This window comes from Danio rerio, chromosome 16 (assembly GCF_052040795.2).
Source record: "Danio rerio strain M-AB ecotype USA chromosome 16, GRCz13ab, whole genome shotgun sequence".
Lineage (NCBI taxonomy): Eukaryota > Metazoa > Chordata > Actinopteri > Cypriniformes > Danionidae > Danio > Danio rerio.
Window position 1 is genome coordinate 50750472 of NC_141036.1, and position 19529 is coordinate 50770000.

The 19529-nt window shown below is 35.1% G+C and overlaps 1 protein-coding gene across 1 annotated transcript in view; it reads right to left on the reverse strand.

Moving 5' to 3' along the window:
* Nucleotides 1–14278: 14278 nt before the first annotated feature.
* Nucleotides 14279–19529, reverse strand: part of tmem147 (transmembrane protein 147) — a 23168-nt gene continuing 17917 nt past the window's right edge. The window contains 1 exon segment of the mRNA NM_001002484.1: nt 14279–14720. Within this exon segment, the coding sequence (NP_001002484.1) occupies nt 14600–14720 (121 nt within the window). The 3' untranslated portion in view covers nt 14279–14599.

Below are 19529 nucleotides of genomic sequence, written 5' to 3' on the forward strand. Positions count from 1 at the left end.
TTGTGAGAACATTGGAGACGTGTAACAGAGCTTCCAAGAGTTTGAAGGAGTTTGTTCAAAAGAAAGCCTGAAAACATTTAAAGAACGAGAAAGTAATGCAACAAAACTTTGCTAAATAAAAAAATTAAGAAAATTAAAGATCAAAAGATAAAAGAAATTCACCCTACAGGGGGCACCTGAGGATTATACAGAGTTTTGGGTTAAGAGTTTTGTATTATTTAGTGTTAATGTTTAGGGTTTAGGGTTATTTAGTGTTAGGGTTTAAGAGCAGGGGTGCCCAAACTCGGTCCGGGAGGACTGGTGTCCTGCAAATTTTAGTTCTAACCCCAATTAAACACACCTGAAGCAGCTAATCAAGCTCTTTCTAGGTGTACTAGAAACTTCCAGGCAGGTGTGTTAAAAGAAGTTGGAGCTAAACTATGCAGGACACCGGCCCTCCAGAACCGAGTTTGGGCACCCCTGGATTAGGGTTAGGGGTTTAAAGTTATTTAGTGTTAGGGTTAAGGTTTTTATAGTGTTAAGGTTTAGGTTTTAGAGATTAGAGTTAAAGATTCAGGGTTAAGTTATAGGTAAGGGGGTAAAAGAGAGTTTCACCCTCATTAGAATATTCGATCAGATTGGTCTAGATTTACATGGCTGTATGTCTTGAAGCATAGGTCTGATCTGCATGTATGAGGTGTCATTTGACTGACTATCAATCTATCAATCAATCTATCTATCTATCTATCCATCCATCCATCCATCCATCCATCCATCCATCTATCTATCTATCTGTCTATCCTGCTAAGAAGTTTTAAGTCTTAGCAGAAATTCACCCTACAGGGGGCGCATATGAGGATGATGTAGGGTTTTGGGTTTAGTTTTATTTATTGTTAAGGTTAAAGGTTTAGGGTTTAGTGTAGGGTTATTTAGTGTAAGGGTTTAGGGTTATTTAGTCAAAGGGTTTAGGGTTATTTAGTGTAAGAGTTAGGTTAGGGTTCTTTAATGCAAAAAAATAAGTGTTTATTAAATGAAACAAAAGTGTTTGGAGTAGAAAGAGAAAATACTGCAACAACAAAACAAATTTTACAAATCAGATGAAAAGTTTTAAAAATGAAATAAAAGTTTGAAAACACTATAGCAACAAGTCATGCAATAAAAACGACAGTTTTACGCAAAAGTTTGGGCACCCCTGATAATTTTCATTATTAAAAGCCATAGCCTGCCGGCCTTTCAAATCAGCAAATTCATTTGAATATATTTTATACCCTAGGGAAAAGCAACATTTCAGTTGTGACATAAGAAATATTTGATTAAAATATACAATGACATTTAAGTCTTACCCTGTGTTTGCGTGGGTTTCCTCCGGGTGCTCTGGTTTCTCCCAAAAGTCCAAAGACATGGGGTACAGGGGAATTGGGTTAGCTAAAAAAATTGTCCGTAGTGTGTGTGTGTTATATGTGTGTGTGTGTGTGTGTGTGAATGAGTGTGTATGGATGTTTCCCATTGATGAGTATCAGCTGGAAGGCATCTACTGTGTAAAACATATGCTGGATAAGTTGGCGGTTTATTCCCTGATTAATTAAGGCACTTCTTATGTTCAGACTGCAGGATTTTCAAAGAAGTTATGTCTCTGATGTTTTCACACTGTATGACTTTCTGTGGTAGCGTTTCGTTGCCGCTTTGTTTACTCTGCAGGGTGGATCGGCGTCAGGGGGTTCACACTGCATGACTTTAATATAGGAAGAATCCCCGACAACTTTGTCTCTGTCTGCAAACCACGTCTCTCACAATCAAACACATGGGAGAATTGACATGGAAACAACATGAGGTCTCGTATTGTATCTGTAATTATTAACTAAATCATGAGAAAGACGCGTTTAGTGGGGTAGAAAATGTACTTATTTTGCTCACCTGGCCTTTGAAGGGAGTTAGCAATTTCTGCTCAACTTTTTTCTTCTTTGACCTGGTTGTGGTATTGCTCAGATGACACGTCAAACAGACACGCGTGCTCCTGCCAAATTTCCACAAGTTTTTCCTCGATTTCTTGTGACCAAATAAACTGGAAAGTAGCGCTTTTACCTTCTCTCCCAGCCTCCCGCTGGCCTGCAGGTACCCATACTATTAGATGCTGCTCTCTTATTGGCTGTAGGCGATCACCGATGTTATTTTCACTCAGAACACATTTCACACATCATGATTGTGAATATTTAGCATATCAAATATCTGACAGGAGTTGGCAACTCATTGGCGATTCTCTAAGATTGTGTCTTTGATATTTCACTGTTTGTGATTGTTACTCGCGTAAACGAGCACCGATTTGCCCGTATTTTCATGCATTTGGCGGCGATTTCTCAAAACTTGTCGGCGAGTCAAAATTAGGGTTAAAACCATGCAGTCTGAACTCGGCATAAGGCTGCTTTCATACTTGCCTGGACCGAACCAAAGTCTGAAAGCCCCCCTTGCCACCTTCTCAGCTGGTTTGAGTTCACATTGACTTTTTTTCTTCTGAGCCCCGGTTCACTCGCATCATCGACCTGCTGTTCTGTGTAAGGCTGTTGTTAGGTGACGGCCATGAAAGCAAATCGGCAAAATGGAAACATAAACACATCACGGTCATTCTGCTTTTACTTAATCTTTTGGCTTGGTTTCCAAAACTAAAACTCAGAGAGCCTTTTGAGTCTGTTTGCCGCAAAAAAAAACAAAAAAAAAACTATCAGAACATCACGCAATGTCTGCAGAACTCGTTTTTGGTGGAGACAAGCAGACATTATCACTGTTTGCAGTGGGTCAGTCCCGCTTGTTGCGGGGTAGGTGGTACAAAGACACACACACACACATGAATCAACATTATGAAAACAAAAGTTTGTTGTACAGTTGGTGGTACACTTCTGTTATTTAGCACGATTGCATTCATACCAGGGTGCTTTCACACAAGCACTTTTGGTCCGCACTTGGGTTTGTTTGACTGATGTAACGTACAGCTAGTGTGAATGAGTCTTACAAACTCAGGTGTACACCCGTGAACCGTACCCCAGACCACCTTTTTTAGGCGGACAGTACGGTTCACGGGTGTGCACCTGAGTTCATAAGACACGTTCACACATGCGAGCTCTGGTTCGGTTCACTTCTGGTATGAATGCAATCATACAAAACAACGGAAGTGAAACACCGACAGTACAACAAACTTTTCGTAACTGTTAAGAGTAGTTACTGTAGTGTAGTGTAGTGTTTGTGTGTTTTTTTTCTCCCTTGTCCGAATTATTCGCAGGTACAGCGGATTATGGCAGATCGTGATTGGCGCATGGATTCCTCAGCTCCCCGCTCTCTCTCGATTCCCTGTTTGTTATTCTCTGTGGAGATGGTATTGCTTGAGTGATGAAAACAAGTGTTTGTTGCTGATGTCTCCTATATGGCTTTTTGTGAGATGCTGATGTGAAGTTGTACATCCTAACCAGAGAAACTCGGTTTTCTGTCCCCCTGTCTGGCTTGGAGCATGGTAGGAAGGTTTAATGCCTTCTGTTTATTATTTTTGTGTTCTCCAGTGTTGTTAGTAGGGAGGTAAGTTTTCTGTATTTATTTTCTTATGTTCCTGGCAAGTTTTCTCTAATTTAGTTAGTTTGGTTTATTATCATTTATCTGGCTCATTTTGCTCCTTATTTTCTGCAGTAAATCATATTTTCGTGTTAATTCTCAGTGGTTTGTTTTTTGGTTTATATTTTGGGGAGAGAGATCGTGGGGCACCAGGGATTATATTTTTAGTCCCTGTTATCTTGTTACTTTTAACTTTACTTTGATTAAGGAATTTTAATTTAGATCATTACATAACGTTCATTGTTGTGTGTGTGTGTGTGTGTGTGTGTGTATATATGTGTGTGTATGTGTGTTTATTTGCACATGGTGACAAGCAGGACTAAGCCAGGGCAAACACGATGTCTGCTTGTCTCGTCCAATAAAAGCTTCCGCAGACATTGAGTTATGTTCTGAAAGTTTATAATATCTTTGCAGCAGATGGATGCGAGTCGCTTTCTGTATTTCTGAAACCAAATGATTCAGTAAAAGCAGAAAGCGTTGTGGGGGGCAATCAAACTTGGGTATGATCCAGTCACCAAGTGTGAAAGCACCCTCAGAAGTGGACCATACCAGAGTTCACACAAATCAACCACAGACCCCCTCTTTCAGGTGGACTCAGGTACATTTCATGGCTGCGCATCGGAGTTCAGAAGACATCGTTCCCAATAGCTAAACATACCGTACTCTGACGTCCAACAAACCCGGGTGTGGACCAAAAGTGCTTGTGTGAAAGCACCCTTACAGTCAAGGATACGTTCCTGAATTCTTGCTGAAGGAATTTCAGACCATTTTTTTTGCACAATTTCCCCAGTTCAGTCAGGTTTGAAGGGTGCCGAGTGTGAACGGATCTTTTCAAATCAATCCATAGATTTTTGATGATGTCTGGAAACTGGGATGGCCATTTTAGAATTCTGAGCATGAATACCTTGGTGTTCCTTCCAACTGTGCTTTGGGTCGTTGTCCTGCTGTAACATCCATTCTTGCCTTAACTTCAGCCTCTTGACTGATTCCTAAACATTGTTCATCAAAATCTGCTTATACTGGGTAAATCCTTGCAACCTTTAACAAGGTTGCAGTAGCTGTGCTTGCCACACATCCACACAGCATGATGGACCCTCCACCATCTTTTGCAGAAGGAAAACAACGGTGCCTAATGTGAGTACACCCTAAAAGAAAGTTTGAAAACATTGAATAGCAACAAGTTATTGATAAAACATAATAATATATATCATTTAAAAGTCTGTTAGTGTGTTGAGGCAAGTTGAAGCTAAACTCAGTAGAACACTGGCTCTCCAGGATCGAGTTTGGACACACCTGGTGTATTAAAATGTAACAAAAGTGATTAAAGGAGTTAGAAGTTCAAAAGAAAGTGTGAAAACATTTAAAGATTGAGAACATACTGTAACAACACTTAAAAAAACAAAACAAGAATATCAAAGATCAAAAGATACATATTTAGATGTCTGCTAAAGCAAATAACAAATATGTGAAAGAAAAACCAACAGATCAAATGAACATTCACAGTCGGCTGGAAGAGTAAAAACTAACAACAAAACAAAAGTTTAACAAACATGATTAAAGGAGTTTGTTAGAAGATCAAAAGAAGGTCTGAAAACATTTAAAGAATGAGAAAACATTGTAAGAAAACTTTCTTAAAAAACAAAAATAAAGGATAGGTTTTTAGATATCTGTTAAAAGATTAAAAGAAAGTTTGAAAACATTTGATAGCAAAAAGTTGTCATAACTCATAATGCAAAATAAATAAAGAGTATTTTAATTGTAACAAAGGTTTAACTCCAACCCTGATTAAACACACCTGAACCAGCCAATCAGGCTATTACTAGTTATACTAGAAACTTTCTGGTAGGTGTGTTGAGGCAAGTTGAAGCTAAACTCAGTAGGACACTGGCCCTTCAGGACCGAGTTTGGACACACCTGGTCTATTAAATGTAACAAAAGTGCTTGAAGTAGTTTGTTAGAGGCTCAAAAGAAAGTCTGAAAATATTTACAGAACGGGAACATATTGTAACAAAACCTTCATTAAAAAAAAACTAATCAAAAAAATCAAAGATCAAGAGATAAGTTTTAAAGATTAAAAGAAAGTCTGAAAACTTTCGACAGTAACAAGTTGTGTAAAAAAAACTTAAAATGATAAATAAATAAAGAGTCTGGTAAATGTTAAATGTTTAAAGCAAATAAAAAAAACATCAAACATCAAACAAACATTTACAAGAGTCTGTTTAAGAAACAGATAACAAAACAAAAGTGTAACAACAAAACTAAATGTAACAAAGGTGTTTAAAGGCATTTGTTAGAAGTTCAAAAAAAGTCTGAAAACATTTAAAGATTGAGAAAATACTGCAACAACAAAACTTTCTTAAAAAAACTACAAATAAAGAAAATCAAAAGATGGGTCTTTAGATGTCTGCCAAAACTAAAACACAGAGATGTCTGCTAAAAGATTAAAAGTAAGTTTGAAAACATTTGATAACATTTGACAACAAGTTGTCATAAAAACAAATAATGCAAAATAAATAAAGAGTGTGTTAAATGGTTAAAGAGTCTGAAGGAGTTTGTTAGATGTTCAAAAAAAGTCAACATTTGAAGAATGGGAAAATATTGTGACAACAAAACCTTTAAAAAACAAAGCAAGAAAATCAAAGATCAAAAGATAAATTTAAAAGATTAAAAGAAAGTTTGAAAATATTTCACAGCAACAAATTGTCAAAACTAATAATGCAAAATAAATGAAGTCTATTACATGTACCAAAAGTGTGTGAAGGAGTTTGTTATAAGTTCAAAAAATTAATAAATAAATAAAAAAAGTCTGAAGAAATTTACAGAATGAGAACATATTGTAGCAAAACTTTCCTTAAAAAACAAATCAAGAAAATCCAAAATTAAAAAATATGTTTTTAGACGTCTGCTAAAAGATTAAAAAGAAAGTTTGAAAACATTTGATAGTAAAAAGTTATGCAATAAAAACTAATTCAAAATAAATAGAGTCTATTTAATGTTAAAAGGGATTGAAGGAGATTGTTAGAAGTTCAACAAAAAAAAAAAAGTTTGAAATCATTTAAAGAATAAGAAAATATTGTAACAACAAAAGCTTCTTTAAAAAACAAAGCAAGAAATTTAAAGATCAAAAGATAAATTTTGAAAGATTGAAAGAAAGTTTGAAAATATTTCACAGCAACAAACTGTCAAAACCAATAATGCAAAATAAAGAACAGGTCTATTACATGTACCAAAAGTGTTTGAGGGACTTTGTTAGAAAATCAAACAAAGTCTGAAAGCATTTGAAGACTGAAAAAAAAAAACCATTGTAACAACAAAACTTTCTTAAAGTAACAAATCAAGAAAAAGATAAGTTTCCTAGATGTCTGCTAAAAGATTAAAAGTTTGAAAACGTTCGATAGCAACAAGTTATGTCATAAAAACTACTAATGCAAAATAAATAGAGTCTGTTAAAAGTTCAGTCTTTTAAGAAGTTTGTTAGAAGTTCAAAAGAAAGTCTGAAGAATGAGAAAACATCAAATCAAGAAAATTAAAGATCAAAAGAAAAGTTTTTAGACATCTGATAAAGCAAATAAAAATATGTGAAAGAAACAGGTCAAAAACCAACAACAAAACTAAATTAAACAAAGGTGATTAAAGGAGTATGTTAGAAGTTCCAAAGAAAGTCTGAAGTCTGAAAAAAGGGAATATATTGGTAACAAGAAAACTTTCTTAAATAAACGGCAAATCAAAAAATCAAAGACCAAGGATAAGTTTTTAGCCGTCTGCTAAAAGATTAAAAGAAAGCTTGAAAACATTCAAAAGCAACAAGTTATGCAATAAAAACTAATAATGCAAAATAAATAAAGGCTCTGTTAAATGTTTAAGGTGTTTGTAAGAATATGTAAGAAAGTCTGAAAACATTTGAAAAATGAGAACCTATTGTAACAACAAAACTTTTAATAAACAAATCAAGACAAAGAAATATTTGCTGCTAAAAACTTAAAGTTTGAAAAAATTCAATAGCAACAAGTTGTTAGTTATAAAAACTAATAGAAGTCTGAAAGCATTTACAGAATGAGAAAATACTGTAACAGCAAAACTTTTCTAAAAAAAAAAAAAAAAAATCAAGCAAATCAAGGATCAAATGATAAATTTTTAGATGTCCGCTAAAGCAAATAAAAAAATATGCAAAAGAAACGCATCAAAAGATTAAATGAGCGTTTACAGGAGTCTACTGAAAGAGTAAAATTGACAACAAAACAAAAAGTCAACAAAACTAAATGTAACAAACATGATTAAAGGAGTTTGTTAGAAGACCAAAAGAAAAAAAGTCTAAAAACATTTGAAGCATGAGACTTATTGTAAAAAAACGTTCCTAAAAACAAATCAAGAAAATAAAGATCAAAAGATAAGTTGTAAAGATTAAAAGAAAGTTTGAAAAACATTTGTTAGCAAAATGTTGTGCAAAAAAAAAAAAAAGATAAATAAAGAGTCTATTAAATATTAAGTGTTTGAATGAATTAAAGTTCAAAAGAAAGTCTGAAAGCATTTGAAGAATGGGAAAATATTATAACAACAAAACTTTCTTAAATAAACAAAGCAAGAAAAAAATATCCACAAGACAAGTTTTAAAGATTGAAAAAGTTTTAAAACATTCAATAGCAACAAGTTATGCAAACAAAAAAAACTAATAATGCTAAATAAATCAAGAGTCAGATAAATAGAGTGTTTTAGAATTTCAAAAGAAACCAAAGAAAACATTTAAAGAACAAGAAACAGATCAGAACATTTACAGGAGTCTGTTAGAAGAGTAAAAACTGACGACAAAACAATAGTTTATCAGCAAAACTAAATGTACTAAAAGTGTTTAAAGGAGTTTGTCAAAAGTCTGAAAACATTTGAAGAATCAGAAAATATAGTAGCAAGAAAACTTTCTTAAAAAACAAACCAACAAAATCAAAGATCAAAAGATACATTTTTAGACGTCTCTTAAAAAATTAAAAGTTTGAAAACATTCGATAGCAAGAAGTTGTCATAAAACGACTAATGCAAAATATAGAGTCTGTTAAATGTTTAAAGAGTTAAAAGGAGTTTGTTAGATGTTCAAAAGAAAGTCTGAAATGTTTACAGAATGAGAATACATTGTAACAAACAAAACTTTGTTAAAAAAAAAACAAGAAAATCATCTTTAGATAAATGCAAAAACATCCTAAAGAAAGTTTAAAAAACATTCAATAGCAACAAGTTCTGCAATAAAAACTAATAATGCAAAAGAAAGAAAAGAGTTTGTTAAATGTTCAAAGTAAATAAAAAATATCTGAAAGAAAAACAACAGATCAAATGAATATTTACAGGAGTTAAAAAAAAAAAAAAAAAGTAAAAACTGACAACAAAACAAATGTGTAACAGCAAAACTAAATGTAACAATACCGCTGTAACATCAAAAAACAAAAATCAAAAGATCAAAACTATTTTTCAACATATTTGTCTGCAACAGTTTAGATGATAGTAGCCCTTAAAACTAAAGAGAAGATATTTTGAAATAAAATTGCACAGCTTGCAAAAAACCTGCTCCATTAGATGGCTGGAGAGTTTAATTGCTGCTTTGATTCCTCGTCAGCAACATCCAAGACATCAGTCTGATAAAGAGCCTCTACTGCACAGGTAATAGGATACAGGTGAGAAAATGGCACATAATGCTGGAGAGAAACTCCAGTGGGCTAAACTCTTTTATTCAGCTGTTTTCATGAGAGAATGAACACCCCTTTTTAAATGCACAAAGCTGCTTTGTTATACTCGACAAAAAGTAAATATTACGACTGCACTAACTGATGAGGCAAAACCAGGTTATGAAAAAACAACAGACAGAAAGATAAGCTTATCAATCTCAAGATTGCATCATTCCACAACAGACATCACAGCATACTGTTCATACTGTTATGAAGTCAAATAAAACAGACATTTAGGCATTATTAAATCATAAAATAGACAAACTTTTTTTAATAATTGTTTACAAATAGAAATTATTAATTATAGTAAGTTTAAATAGAATTTTTCATCACCTAACACAGGGGTTCCCAAAACATTTCAGCCCGCGACCCCCAAAATAACAATGCCAGTGACTCGCCACCCCCAATATCTTCTGAGGTGGTTATACTTACAGAAATCTTGCATGCAATGGCCCACACACACCAATAGACCCAAGTCTATTCTTTGTTTAATTTTTAATGTACGTCAGTGCTGTAAATGAGCCAGAAAGTTTAACCTGGTATTATAAAATCAATCTGCTGCATATGACGCTATTGCTGTCTTTAATATAATGTAATTACCCCAGGGGTCGCAATTCAACAGAACTAGTAACTATATAGTATAAAGTAACTATAAACAACATTTTTTTTCCTCAGCAGTAGGTTATGAATAAAATATGGTAATTCTTATGGTTTAATAAAAATAGATAGATTTTTGGAAATCACCAGACGACCCCCCCTTCATTGTCCCGTGACCCCTTGGTGGATTCCGACCCCCACTTTGAAAACCACTGATCTAACATCTTATATAAAGTCATTATACATCCTGAGTGACACAAATGAACCTTAGGACTGGTTATGAACATCTTTATCCAGCAGAGATGCATTATAAACAGTGTACTGACCAAATGCCTGTTCATGTGCCTTGCATTAATAATTTATGATTTATGAGTAGGTATGCTGCAGGAATGCAAAGCCTGTCTGGAATGGAAGCTGGTTAATGTAAACAGCAAAGCAATTCTTCTGCATTGTTTTTAACACTTTACAACAAGGCCGCTTTAGTTTGCTTTAGATGATGCAACGCATCCATTAATATCTGATAAGCAGTATATATGCATTTTATACTACAACTTCTAATAGCCAGATGTAAAAATTATAAAATTAAGCTGAAATAAACCCTAAACCAAACACTATTTCTTTTGTAAGCACATAACGTTGATTGATGCAGTTAGTTCACCCAAAAACGGGAAAATGCCAAACCATTTACTCTCCCTAGTGTGATTTTAACCCTTAGTTCTTTCTTCTGCTGACCACAAAAAAAGATATTTAGAAATATGTTGATTGCTGGCAGCCATTGACCTTCATGATAGGAAAAGAAATACTATATTTGAATACTCATACTATGTCCTAAAAGTATGTACTTTCTCTATTACAAAAACGTACACACTTCAACAGCATTAACCAGCTGTCTAACAGAAGAGTACGCAAGCTTTAAGACATACAGTTTCCTCATTAACGGACCGTTATGTTGCTTAGTTGCACCCCCTGTCAATCATCTTTACACAACATCAACATTTCTTTCATATTTGCCTATCTCATCGGAGACGCAGTAGCAGGTTAAAATGCCATCTGCGAGTCTCAACTGCAGAGAAACCTCTTCAGGTCTGTGTATAATTATGCTTTCAGAAGATAATGTCCAAACATACACTGAAAAACCCAACAGTCAACTTTATCAAATGAAACAAGTGTTAACTCAAATCAAGGTAATTCTACTCATTTGAAAAAGGTTTTGAACTCCTCATTACTTTAACTTAAATGGAGCAAGTTCACAGTACTCATATGGATTAGTTCAACTTAAATGGTTTGTTGCAATCGGTATCCTGTTGCAAACGGTTTGAGTTGCCTTAACTTACTGGGTTTTACAGTACTCAGTTGGTTTGAGTTCTCTTCATTTATTGGGCTTCACTGTGCTTAAATTGCTTTATTTACTCAAATGGTTTAAGTTCATAGAACTCATTAGGATTAGTTGAACTTAAATGGTTTGAGTTACCTTAAACTTTTAGATTTTACAGTGCATCTTTTTATAAGTTTACATTGTTGTTTTATAACACAGAAAATTGGATTTAAATATATTTATTAATAGTCATCTTGGCCAACAGTTTGCCATGTTTGTAGTTTTTTTTATTTTAAACTTTTTACCAGAGTTTGTAGTTCTAGTGGAGTTCACGTTCATGTATTGTGGGCAATATTAGCGGACAGAGTACGAATGGTTCTATACATCGAATTTCTATCAGAAATAGTTGATTATTCCTGAACTTTTGGCATTTTTTTCAACATTTTACATTTTGGGACAGACTAATTCTACTTTCCAATAGTACTTAGGACGGTTAATAGGGCTGTGTGATTTGGGCAAAAGAAACCTTTCACGTTTTTCCTGAACAATATTGTGATTTCGATTTTAATCACAATTTTGACACAAACACACACACAGACGTTTCACAGTAAATCTCTAACATATTTCCAATAACGTTCAGTCATTCACTCAAAAAAAAAAGTCAGCAACACACGCAAAATCATTTGTTTGAGGCTTAAAACCATGCTCTCTAAAATTGCTTTGAATGGAATACAAACTATAAAAAGCAAATTAAAGATGTTAATATGTAATATATATATATATATATATATATATATATATATATATATATATATATATATATATATATTTTTTTTTTTTTTTTTTAAGATTAAGCATTCACTTTAGGATGAAAAATAGAAAAAAAGTGTATCAAAACTGGTACTTCTTGTTTTACATGTACATGGTCATAACACAAAATAGGTTATACAGTATATAACTACTTTCCCCGAAGCTAACCTTAACCAGGGCATTAATACTGCAAGTTCACACAGTTTAGAGAAAGTGAAAGCCTCTTTACCCAAAGTTAGTCTCATATGACTGACTAGATGCTGGTCTGGAATAAAAACATGACTCAATTAAAATGCAGAAGTAATCAAAATCTGAACTTTGTATTACAAGTGAAAGAGGATTGTTATGAAACATCCAATCCTAATGAAAAGTCAGTCATGTCAATCATGCCATGAACAGATGTTATATAAATGACTGTAATCTTCTGTCTCAAAGGGGGGGGTGGTTTTCTTTGATTAGCCAATAGTGAAAGCATATTTAAAGACAGGTTAGCGGTTATACAGTATTTTCCATGTGACATAATGGGTTCAAAATAGATGAGACTTTGTTCAACTTATCAAGAGGTCGGGTTGAACTGATTATTTAATAGGTTTTTTTGAAGATGTCCCTGGTTAACTGAGGTCAGATGCATAGCAATCACTGATGTTGTCAATGCTCAATATTAAGCTCAAGAAGAGCATTTAAAAAAAGGGTTTAACACTCTCATTGCAATCTTTCCAATTTCGAGCTTAGCTGAATGAAGTTTATAATTTTATTAAAGCATTTTGTAATGTATTGTGTGCATTTATTTAGCGCATTTATCGTGTATGGCCATACATCCAAAGCGCTTCACAATCATGAAGAGGGTCTCTCCACACCGCCACCAGTGTGCAGCATCCACTTGGATGATGCGACGGCAGCCACTGAACAACGTCACCAGTGTGCTCACCACACACCAGCTATAGGTGGAGTGGAAAGATAGTGACAGAACCAATTCAGTGGATGGGGATGATTGGGAGGCCATGGACACCCAATTTGGCCAGGACACAGAGGTTACACCCCTACTCTTTACAATAAGTGCCATTGGATTTTTAATAACCAGAGAGAGTCAGGACCTCAGTTTAACATCTCATCAGAAAGACGGCGCTCACTGAGAGTATAGTGTCCTCTTCACTATACTGGGGCATTAGGACTTTCACAGATCGCAGGTTAAGCGTCCTCTGCTGGCCTCACTAACACCCCTTCAACAGCAACCTATTTTTCACATGAGGTCTACCATCGAGGTAATGATCAGGCTTAGCCTTGCTTCGCTTTAGTAAGTAACTGGTCTTGGGCTGCAGGATGATGTGGCTGTGGCCATTTTTATTTAATTTTTTATTTTTTTAAAGCCATTGTTTTTAGTAAGGTAATGCAACTAGAAACTAAACAAAACAAAAACATTTTCATAAAAAAAAACATATTAAAAATAAGAAAAAAACAGAATACTTAATGCTTTTTTGCTGATAAACATGTTTGCCTACTAAGTACTACAGAATAAAAATTCTTTTATAAATCTTTTTCACTGACTATAAAATTAAGTTTTTTTTTTTAAATAGAATCATGAGCTATAAATTTAATAATAATCTTTAAAAATATTAAATTAAAACAAATAAACTAATAACTAAAATATAATTTAATTTTGTCCAAGACACTCAAAAAATGTGGAAAAAATATACAAAAGCCTTTATTGACACGGCTATTCCTTAAAACTGCACACAACTGCCTTTTTCAGGGTAACAGTGTCCTGTGCAGTATACGAAACGTTTAGGCATATTTTGAGTGCCTTGGACTGATTTTTGCTGTGTATGCTGATGAATCCCTTAACCAAAGAGCACAGACACATTATTTAAGCTACCCCTGAGCACTTTTTGTTTAATTTTCATTTATTCATTCATTTTCTTTTCGGCTTAGTCCTTTTATTCATCAAGGGGTTGCCACAGAGAAATGAACCGCCAACTTATCCAGCACGTTTTAAACAGCGGATGCCCTTCCAGCTGCAACCCATCACTGGGAAATTTGTTTGATTTTGGATAAATTCCAGTCATTCTGATTGGTTTAATACTGTCAATTATATGATTATATTCCTATACATGTCATGAAATGATATATTCAGATAATATTTGAAAACATAAAAAAAACAACCTAAAGCAAAATCAATTGTGAAAATAAAAAATGAAAATTCATAAACCCATTTAAAGGAGACCAAAAATAATCATAATAATAAACTAAATCGTTCAGTAATAAGAGAGTGAAAACATTTATCAATATGGTGTCCGTTTATTTAGTTATTAATTCATGGTAACTAAACACTACCATACAAAAAAAGCCAAAGAATTATTCCCATCTGGTCTACATTTATAAATTAGTTTGTCATTAAAAAAAGATCTTTCTCAGAGTATCTCTGTTACACCACTTGGATTTTCTCCCAAAACTGCCCCATGCATTCCTGTCCAAGTTCGCTAGTAACAGTAATAATCTCACAGCCTCCTTTTGGTATGGCAGATACAGTCGACAGTATTCACTCTAGGAATGTGGGTTTTGCTCTGTAAATACTTGAACTGTAGTGTGTTGGCAGCCTTTAGTTGCTGTGGACGAGTGTGACGAACAGGAAAAGAGAACAGAGAGAGATGGCACCGGTGAGCACAGCCTTCACGAGGAGAGCCGTCCAGCTGCCCAGCAGAAACACATGAACAAACAGCCTGGAGGAGACACACAAACCAGAGTTCAGACAGGCAGATATACACTGGAAAAAATTATGTTTGCTGTTTGTTTAAATGACTTAATTAAAATGAGCTGACAACACAATTCTTTGTGACATCTTAACTGTTTTATATACAATGGGCTGTTTGCGCAAGATGACGCTGGTGAGCTTTCGAGAAGCGAGTGTGTGCGCATTTACTTCCGGTTGTATAGAACTATGAGGTAAGAGGTGAAGATTTTCCGTTTTTGCTACCAAATGAGCATGTTTAAAATAAAAAAACAAAGTAGTTTATCAGCGACAGGAGAGATCACCCTCACTACATTGCTGCATGCCTTGCTTTCATTCTTTCCCTGTTAATGCTAAAGTACAACCGAAAGTAAACACACACACACTTGCATCTCGGAATCTCACAGGCATCATCTTGTGCACCTAGCCCACTTGTAAAGACTAATAAGTGAACATAAATCCTCCATGTTATCCTAACACAAACCGACTGTTTGGAATGCAAAAGTTAGGGCAACATGAAGGAATTAAGTTAACTTATTAGTTTTCACAATTTTTTAAGTGTATTGAACATAAAATTTTTAAGTTGTCCCGAAAAAAACTGAGGAATAGTGTTTTGAATCAGTATATTGACAACCAGCCAATATGTCATCTTTTTTTTTTTTGGTTTACATGATTTAAGCACTTTCCCAGCTCCTATTTCTTTTGTTTTCAGGAGCGACAGGCAACATATTGAACACCTGAAATGCATTCTCATAAATCAATGAAAATGTTCCATAGTAACAGATAATAGTAATTGAAATGAATAAAAAATTATTTTAAGATAATAAACCAGGGGCGATTTTAGGATTTCAGTTGAAGGCAAAATTATTAGTGCTCCTGTGAAACCGTTCGTTTCAAACATTTCCCAAACAAGGTTTAACAAAGCGAGGCATATGTCACATTATTTCCTATAATTTTTTTTCCTTTTGGAGAAGGTCTTTTGTTTTATTTCAGCTAGAATGAAATAATTTACTTTTAATAATGTTAAAAAGGTTTAATCTGTATTAATTAAATTATAACCCCTACAACTTCGTGAGTGCATACTCTGTGCTTCTGAAATCTCTGTCGTGTTTCGTCTGGTGCTCATCACTGCAAATCTCGTCATGCAGCGTGTTGTTAGGACACAGGATTACAATGTTACCTGCTCACCTAATGTTTACGTTCATAATATTTATATAATTTGCTTATTAATAACCTCATGTGGAACTGAATCAGTCTCATTTCGGAGTCTGCTACTGTCCACTGGAGGTCGCATTTCGGTCAAGGACGGGTGCTTTGAGAGCCTTCCTGAATGAATGAATGAAATACGTGTTTTCCAGCAAGGCAACCCTGAGTGCTGAAATATAATTGGCTAAACTGGCATTGGGAAGGTTATATTAACCAAAACAAAAACAGCTTTCAAGCATGTAACGCCCATTTTTAAAGCAGAATATCAGACTTCAGCTTTGTTTTTCAGATAAACAAGAATGTTCACTTGGCATGTTTCTTAAACATCTGCAAACATATGGCATTTTTATGCTTCAGAAGAGTCAAAAACTTACATAAAGCACCTTTAAATATAAAAGTGATAGCTACAATAAAAACTGTTTGACTAATTTGGTAGGGTTGTATACTAAACTCATGGCAGCATTCCTTTGTATTGAAAAGACATACCATTTGAGAACTGAACGAACCAAAAAGACCAACAAATCTTTCTAATTACACACCTGTTTACGAGCATAAAATGTTACCGTTTGCATTTCTCTGCAAACCACTTCCTCAAGTACTGATCATAAAATCAGAATATCTTCAGAAAGTTGTTTAAAAATACAATGAAAACTTCTCTCCCTAAACAGATATTCAGGAGGACGTATAAAAGAATGTAAATTTAACAGGAGGGCTAATAATTCTGACTCCTGCTGTATATATATTAGCTTAATATTAAATGTAAAAGTAATAATAAAACAATAGCTACAATAAACTGTATTGTTTGACTAATACAGTAGGCTTGTATACGAAGCTCAAAGCAGCATTCCTCTGTATTGAAAAGACATACCATTTGAGAACTGAGTGAACCAATTAGGCCTACAAATCGTTCTGATTGCACACCTGTTATGAGCACAAAATGTTACTGTTTGCATTTTTCAGCTCAAACGTAAACCACTTCCTCTAGTCCACGTTTTGTTTCAACTTAATGAACAGATTTACAGGTCCTTTTATTAGATTATCTTCAAACTGTTGATTTTTTTCACTAATTCCATTCAAGGAGTGAAACTTGTATAATGTACACATTTATTCCACACAGACTGATATTTTTTTTTAAAGGTTTTTTTCTTTTCATTTTGATGACAACTAATAAAAACTCCAAACTCAGTATCTGAGAAAATTTAAATATTGTGAAAATGTTTAGTATTGGCAACACTCTAATCAGCTAATGAACTCAAAACACCTGCAAAGGCCTTTAAATGGGCTCTCATGCTGCGTCCCAATTCGCATACTAAATAGTATTTGTAAATAGAATTAGTATGTTCCAAATTGTAGCATGTTGAAAATAGTAAGCCATAGGTTCCCGGATGGTTTATTATGTCTGGTAAAAACTGAAAGTTTAGAACCGTCCATACTCTAAGGGTGCTTTCACATCTGTAGATCGCTTAATTTGGTCCAGACCAAGCGGAATAAATGATACATTGTTGCATCTTCTTTCGTTTTTGGGTCATTTTCACACCACACTGCTGGCTTTGGTACGAACCAATTGAAACAAACCAAAATGCAGTCATCTGACAAAATCCACATCTCTCATTGGCCAGATGCTGTTAAACATATTTCCTTAACTGCTTATTGATTGGTCAGAATTCATGTGCGGGAAAATGCCAGTTAACTCCCGCAGGTAAACAAAACCTTCTACTCTGGAGGGACGACTGCGCTGGCTAATTGTATCCCTGCTTTAGACAAACTATACATTACGAAAATGAAGCGCGGCCGCGGCTGGAAAACAGTGTTTAATGCATCGCTCGTCACTTTAGGAGGAGGCGTGAATTAATTTAGCTAAATGTCAACATGGTCATCTTGCGGAAATATTACCAACGTTCCATCAGGTAATGTTTTCCCCTCTCTCTCTCTGTTGGTAATGCGCTGTCAACAAATATTTTTCCTCCATATCCCATAATGCACAGCACATCGGCCTACGGCAGCTGAATTAGTCCAAAACGCACAGTACTTTTTGCGCTTGGACCTCTTTTAGTATGGATGATATTCTCACCACAAACGAACCACTCCAGGGTTTGTTTGAAAGCGTACCAAGACCACCTCTTCAAGAAGGTCTCGGTACGCTTATTTGGTCCGCTTTTCGTGCACACTCGAGTACGATTGCTGCATTCTCACCAGCCCAAACGAACCGCACCAAAAGGGGAAACGAACTCTAGTGCGATTCAATCGAACTAAATAAGGCAGGTGTGAAAGCACCCTAAGTGCTGATATTGCCCACAATACACTGCACTTTGAACGTGAATACGATTAGAACTACAAACGTGGGTGAAAAGTGTAAATAAACTACAAACATGATGGATGCACTGTACCAACCGTCAAGTAAAGAGACTTCAGTAAAGGTGTTAGAATGACTGTTAAATATCAAGCCAACTGGAAAATATTTAAATAGCATTTCTGTATTATAATTCATCTGCAACAATAATACTAGACTTATATAAAGACATGTCTGGACATTAACTTATAAATGCATAATTATCTAAAGACCTGGGAAGATTTCTCTGCATGAAAAACTCGTGAATAGCAGATTAACCTGCTGCTGTTTCTCCAGTAAGGTGGGAAATTAAATATGACAGAAATGTGGATGATGTGTGGATGATTGACAGGGGCTCATAACCAAGCAATCTGTTAACGAGGAAGTATACCTCCCAGAGCTTGCATAACATTCTGCCACACACTCAAAAGTATTTATTTTTCCATCACAAAAAAGTACATACTTTTATGGTGTAGTATGAGTATGTGAATTGAGATGCAGCATCAGTCTAGCTCTGTAGGACATATTCATGGGGAAGACAGCTGATTTGACAGTTGTCCAAAAGACAAAAATTGACACTTTGCACAAAGAAGACAACACACTAAAGGTCTTTGCAAAAGAGGCCTGCTGGTGTGGCGAGTCATCCAATTCCCCGTCGCCATGGTCCGTAATGTACACCAGCTGCACCATCCTCAAACCCAATCAGCCACACCGGTCGCTCATGAAGAGAGAGAGATTTAAACCGCACGAGAGGACAAGCAAGTGAGTGACTTCGGACAAGAAACCTCCATGCTAACAATTCTCTGTTCTATCTCGCAGAATCGAGTGGCTGATTGGAGCTCACCCCCACTGCTACCCCTTCACGGACCCGAGAATAACACCATAATCATCACCACCTAAACACTGCACTTTCGGGGACTGAAGGAAGCACAACGGAGATTGCACTTTCACATACACACCGGAATGCACTTGTAAATAAACATCCCTCCAGGGCTTTCACTTCCGAGTGTGTGTATATTTTCCCTCTTTATCCCGCCACACTGTTCACACACTGTTCACAGAGCTCTGTACCCAAGCACATTAGAAAAAAGGTGTACAAGCAATAGGGATAACCACACACTGGAGCGAAAAAAAAAACCCCATTGAAAAATATGGGGGAGATTAAAAAAGAGTGGACTGCAGCTGAAGTCGGTGCTTCCAGAATCACTCTGCACAGACATATGAAAGACATGTAATGTAATGTGTGTATTTATATTTGGCCATACA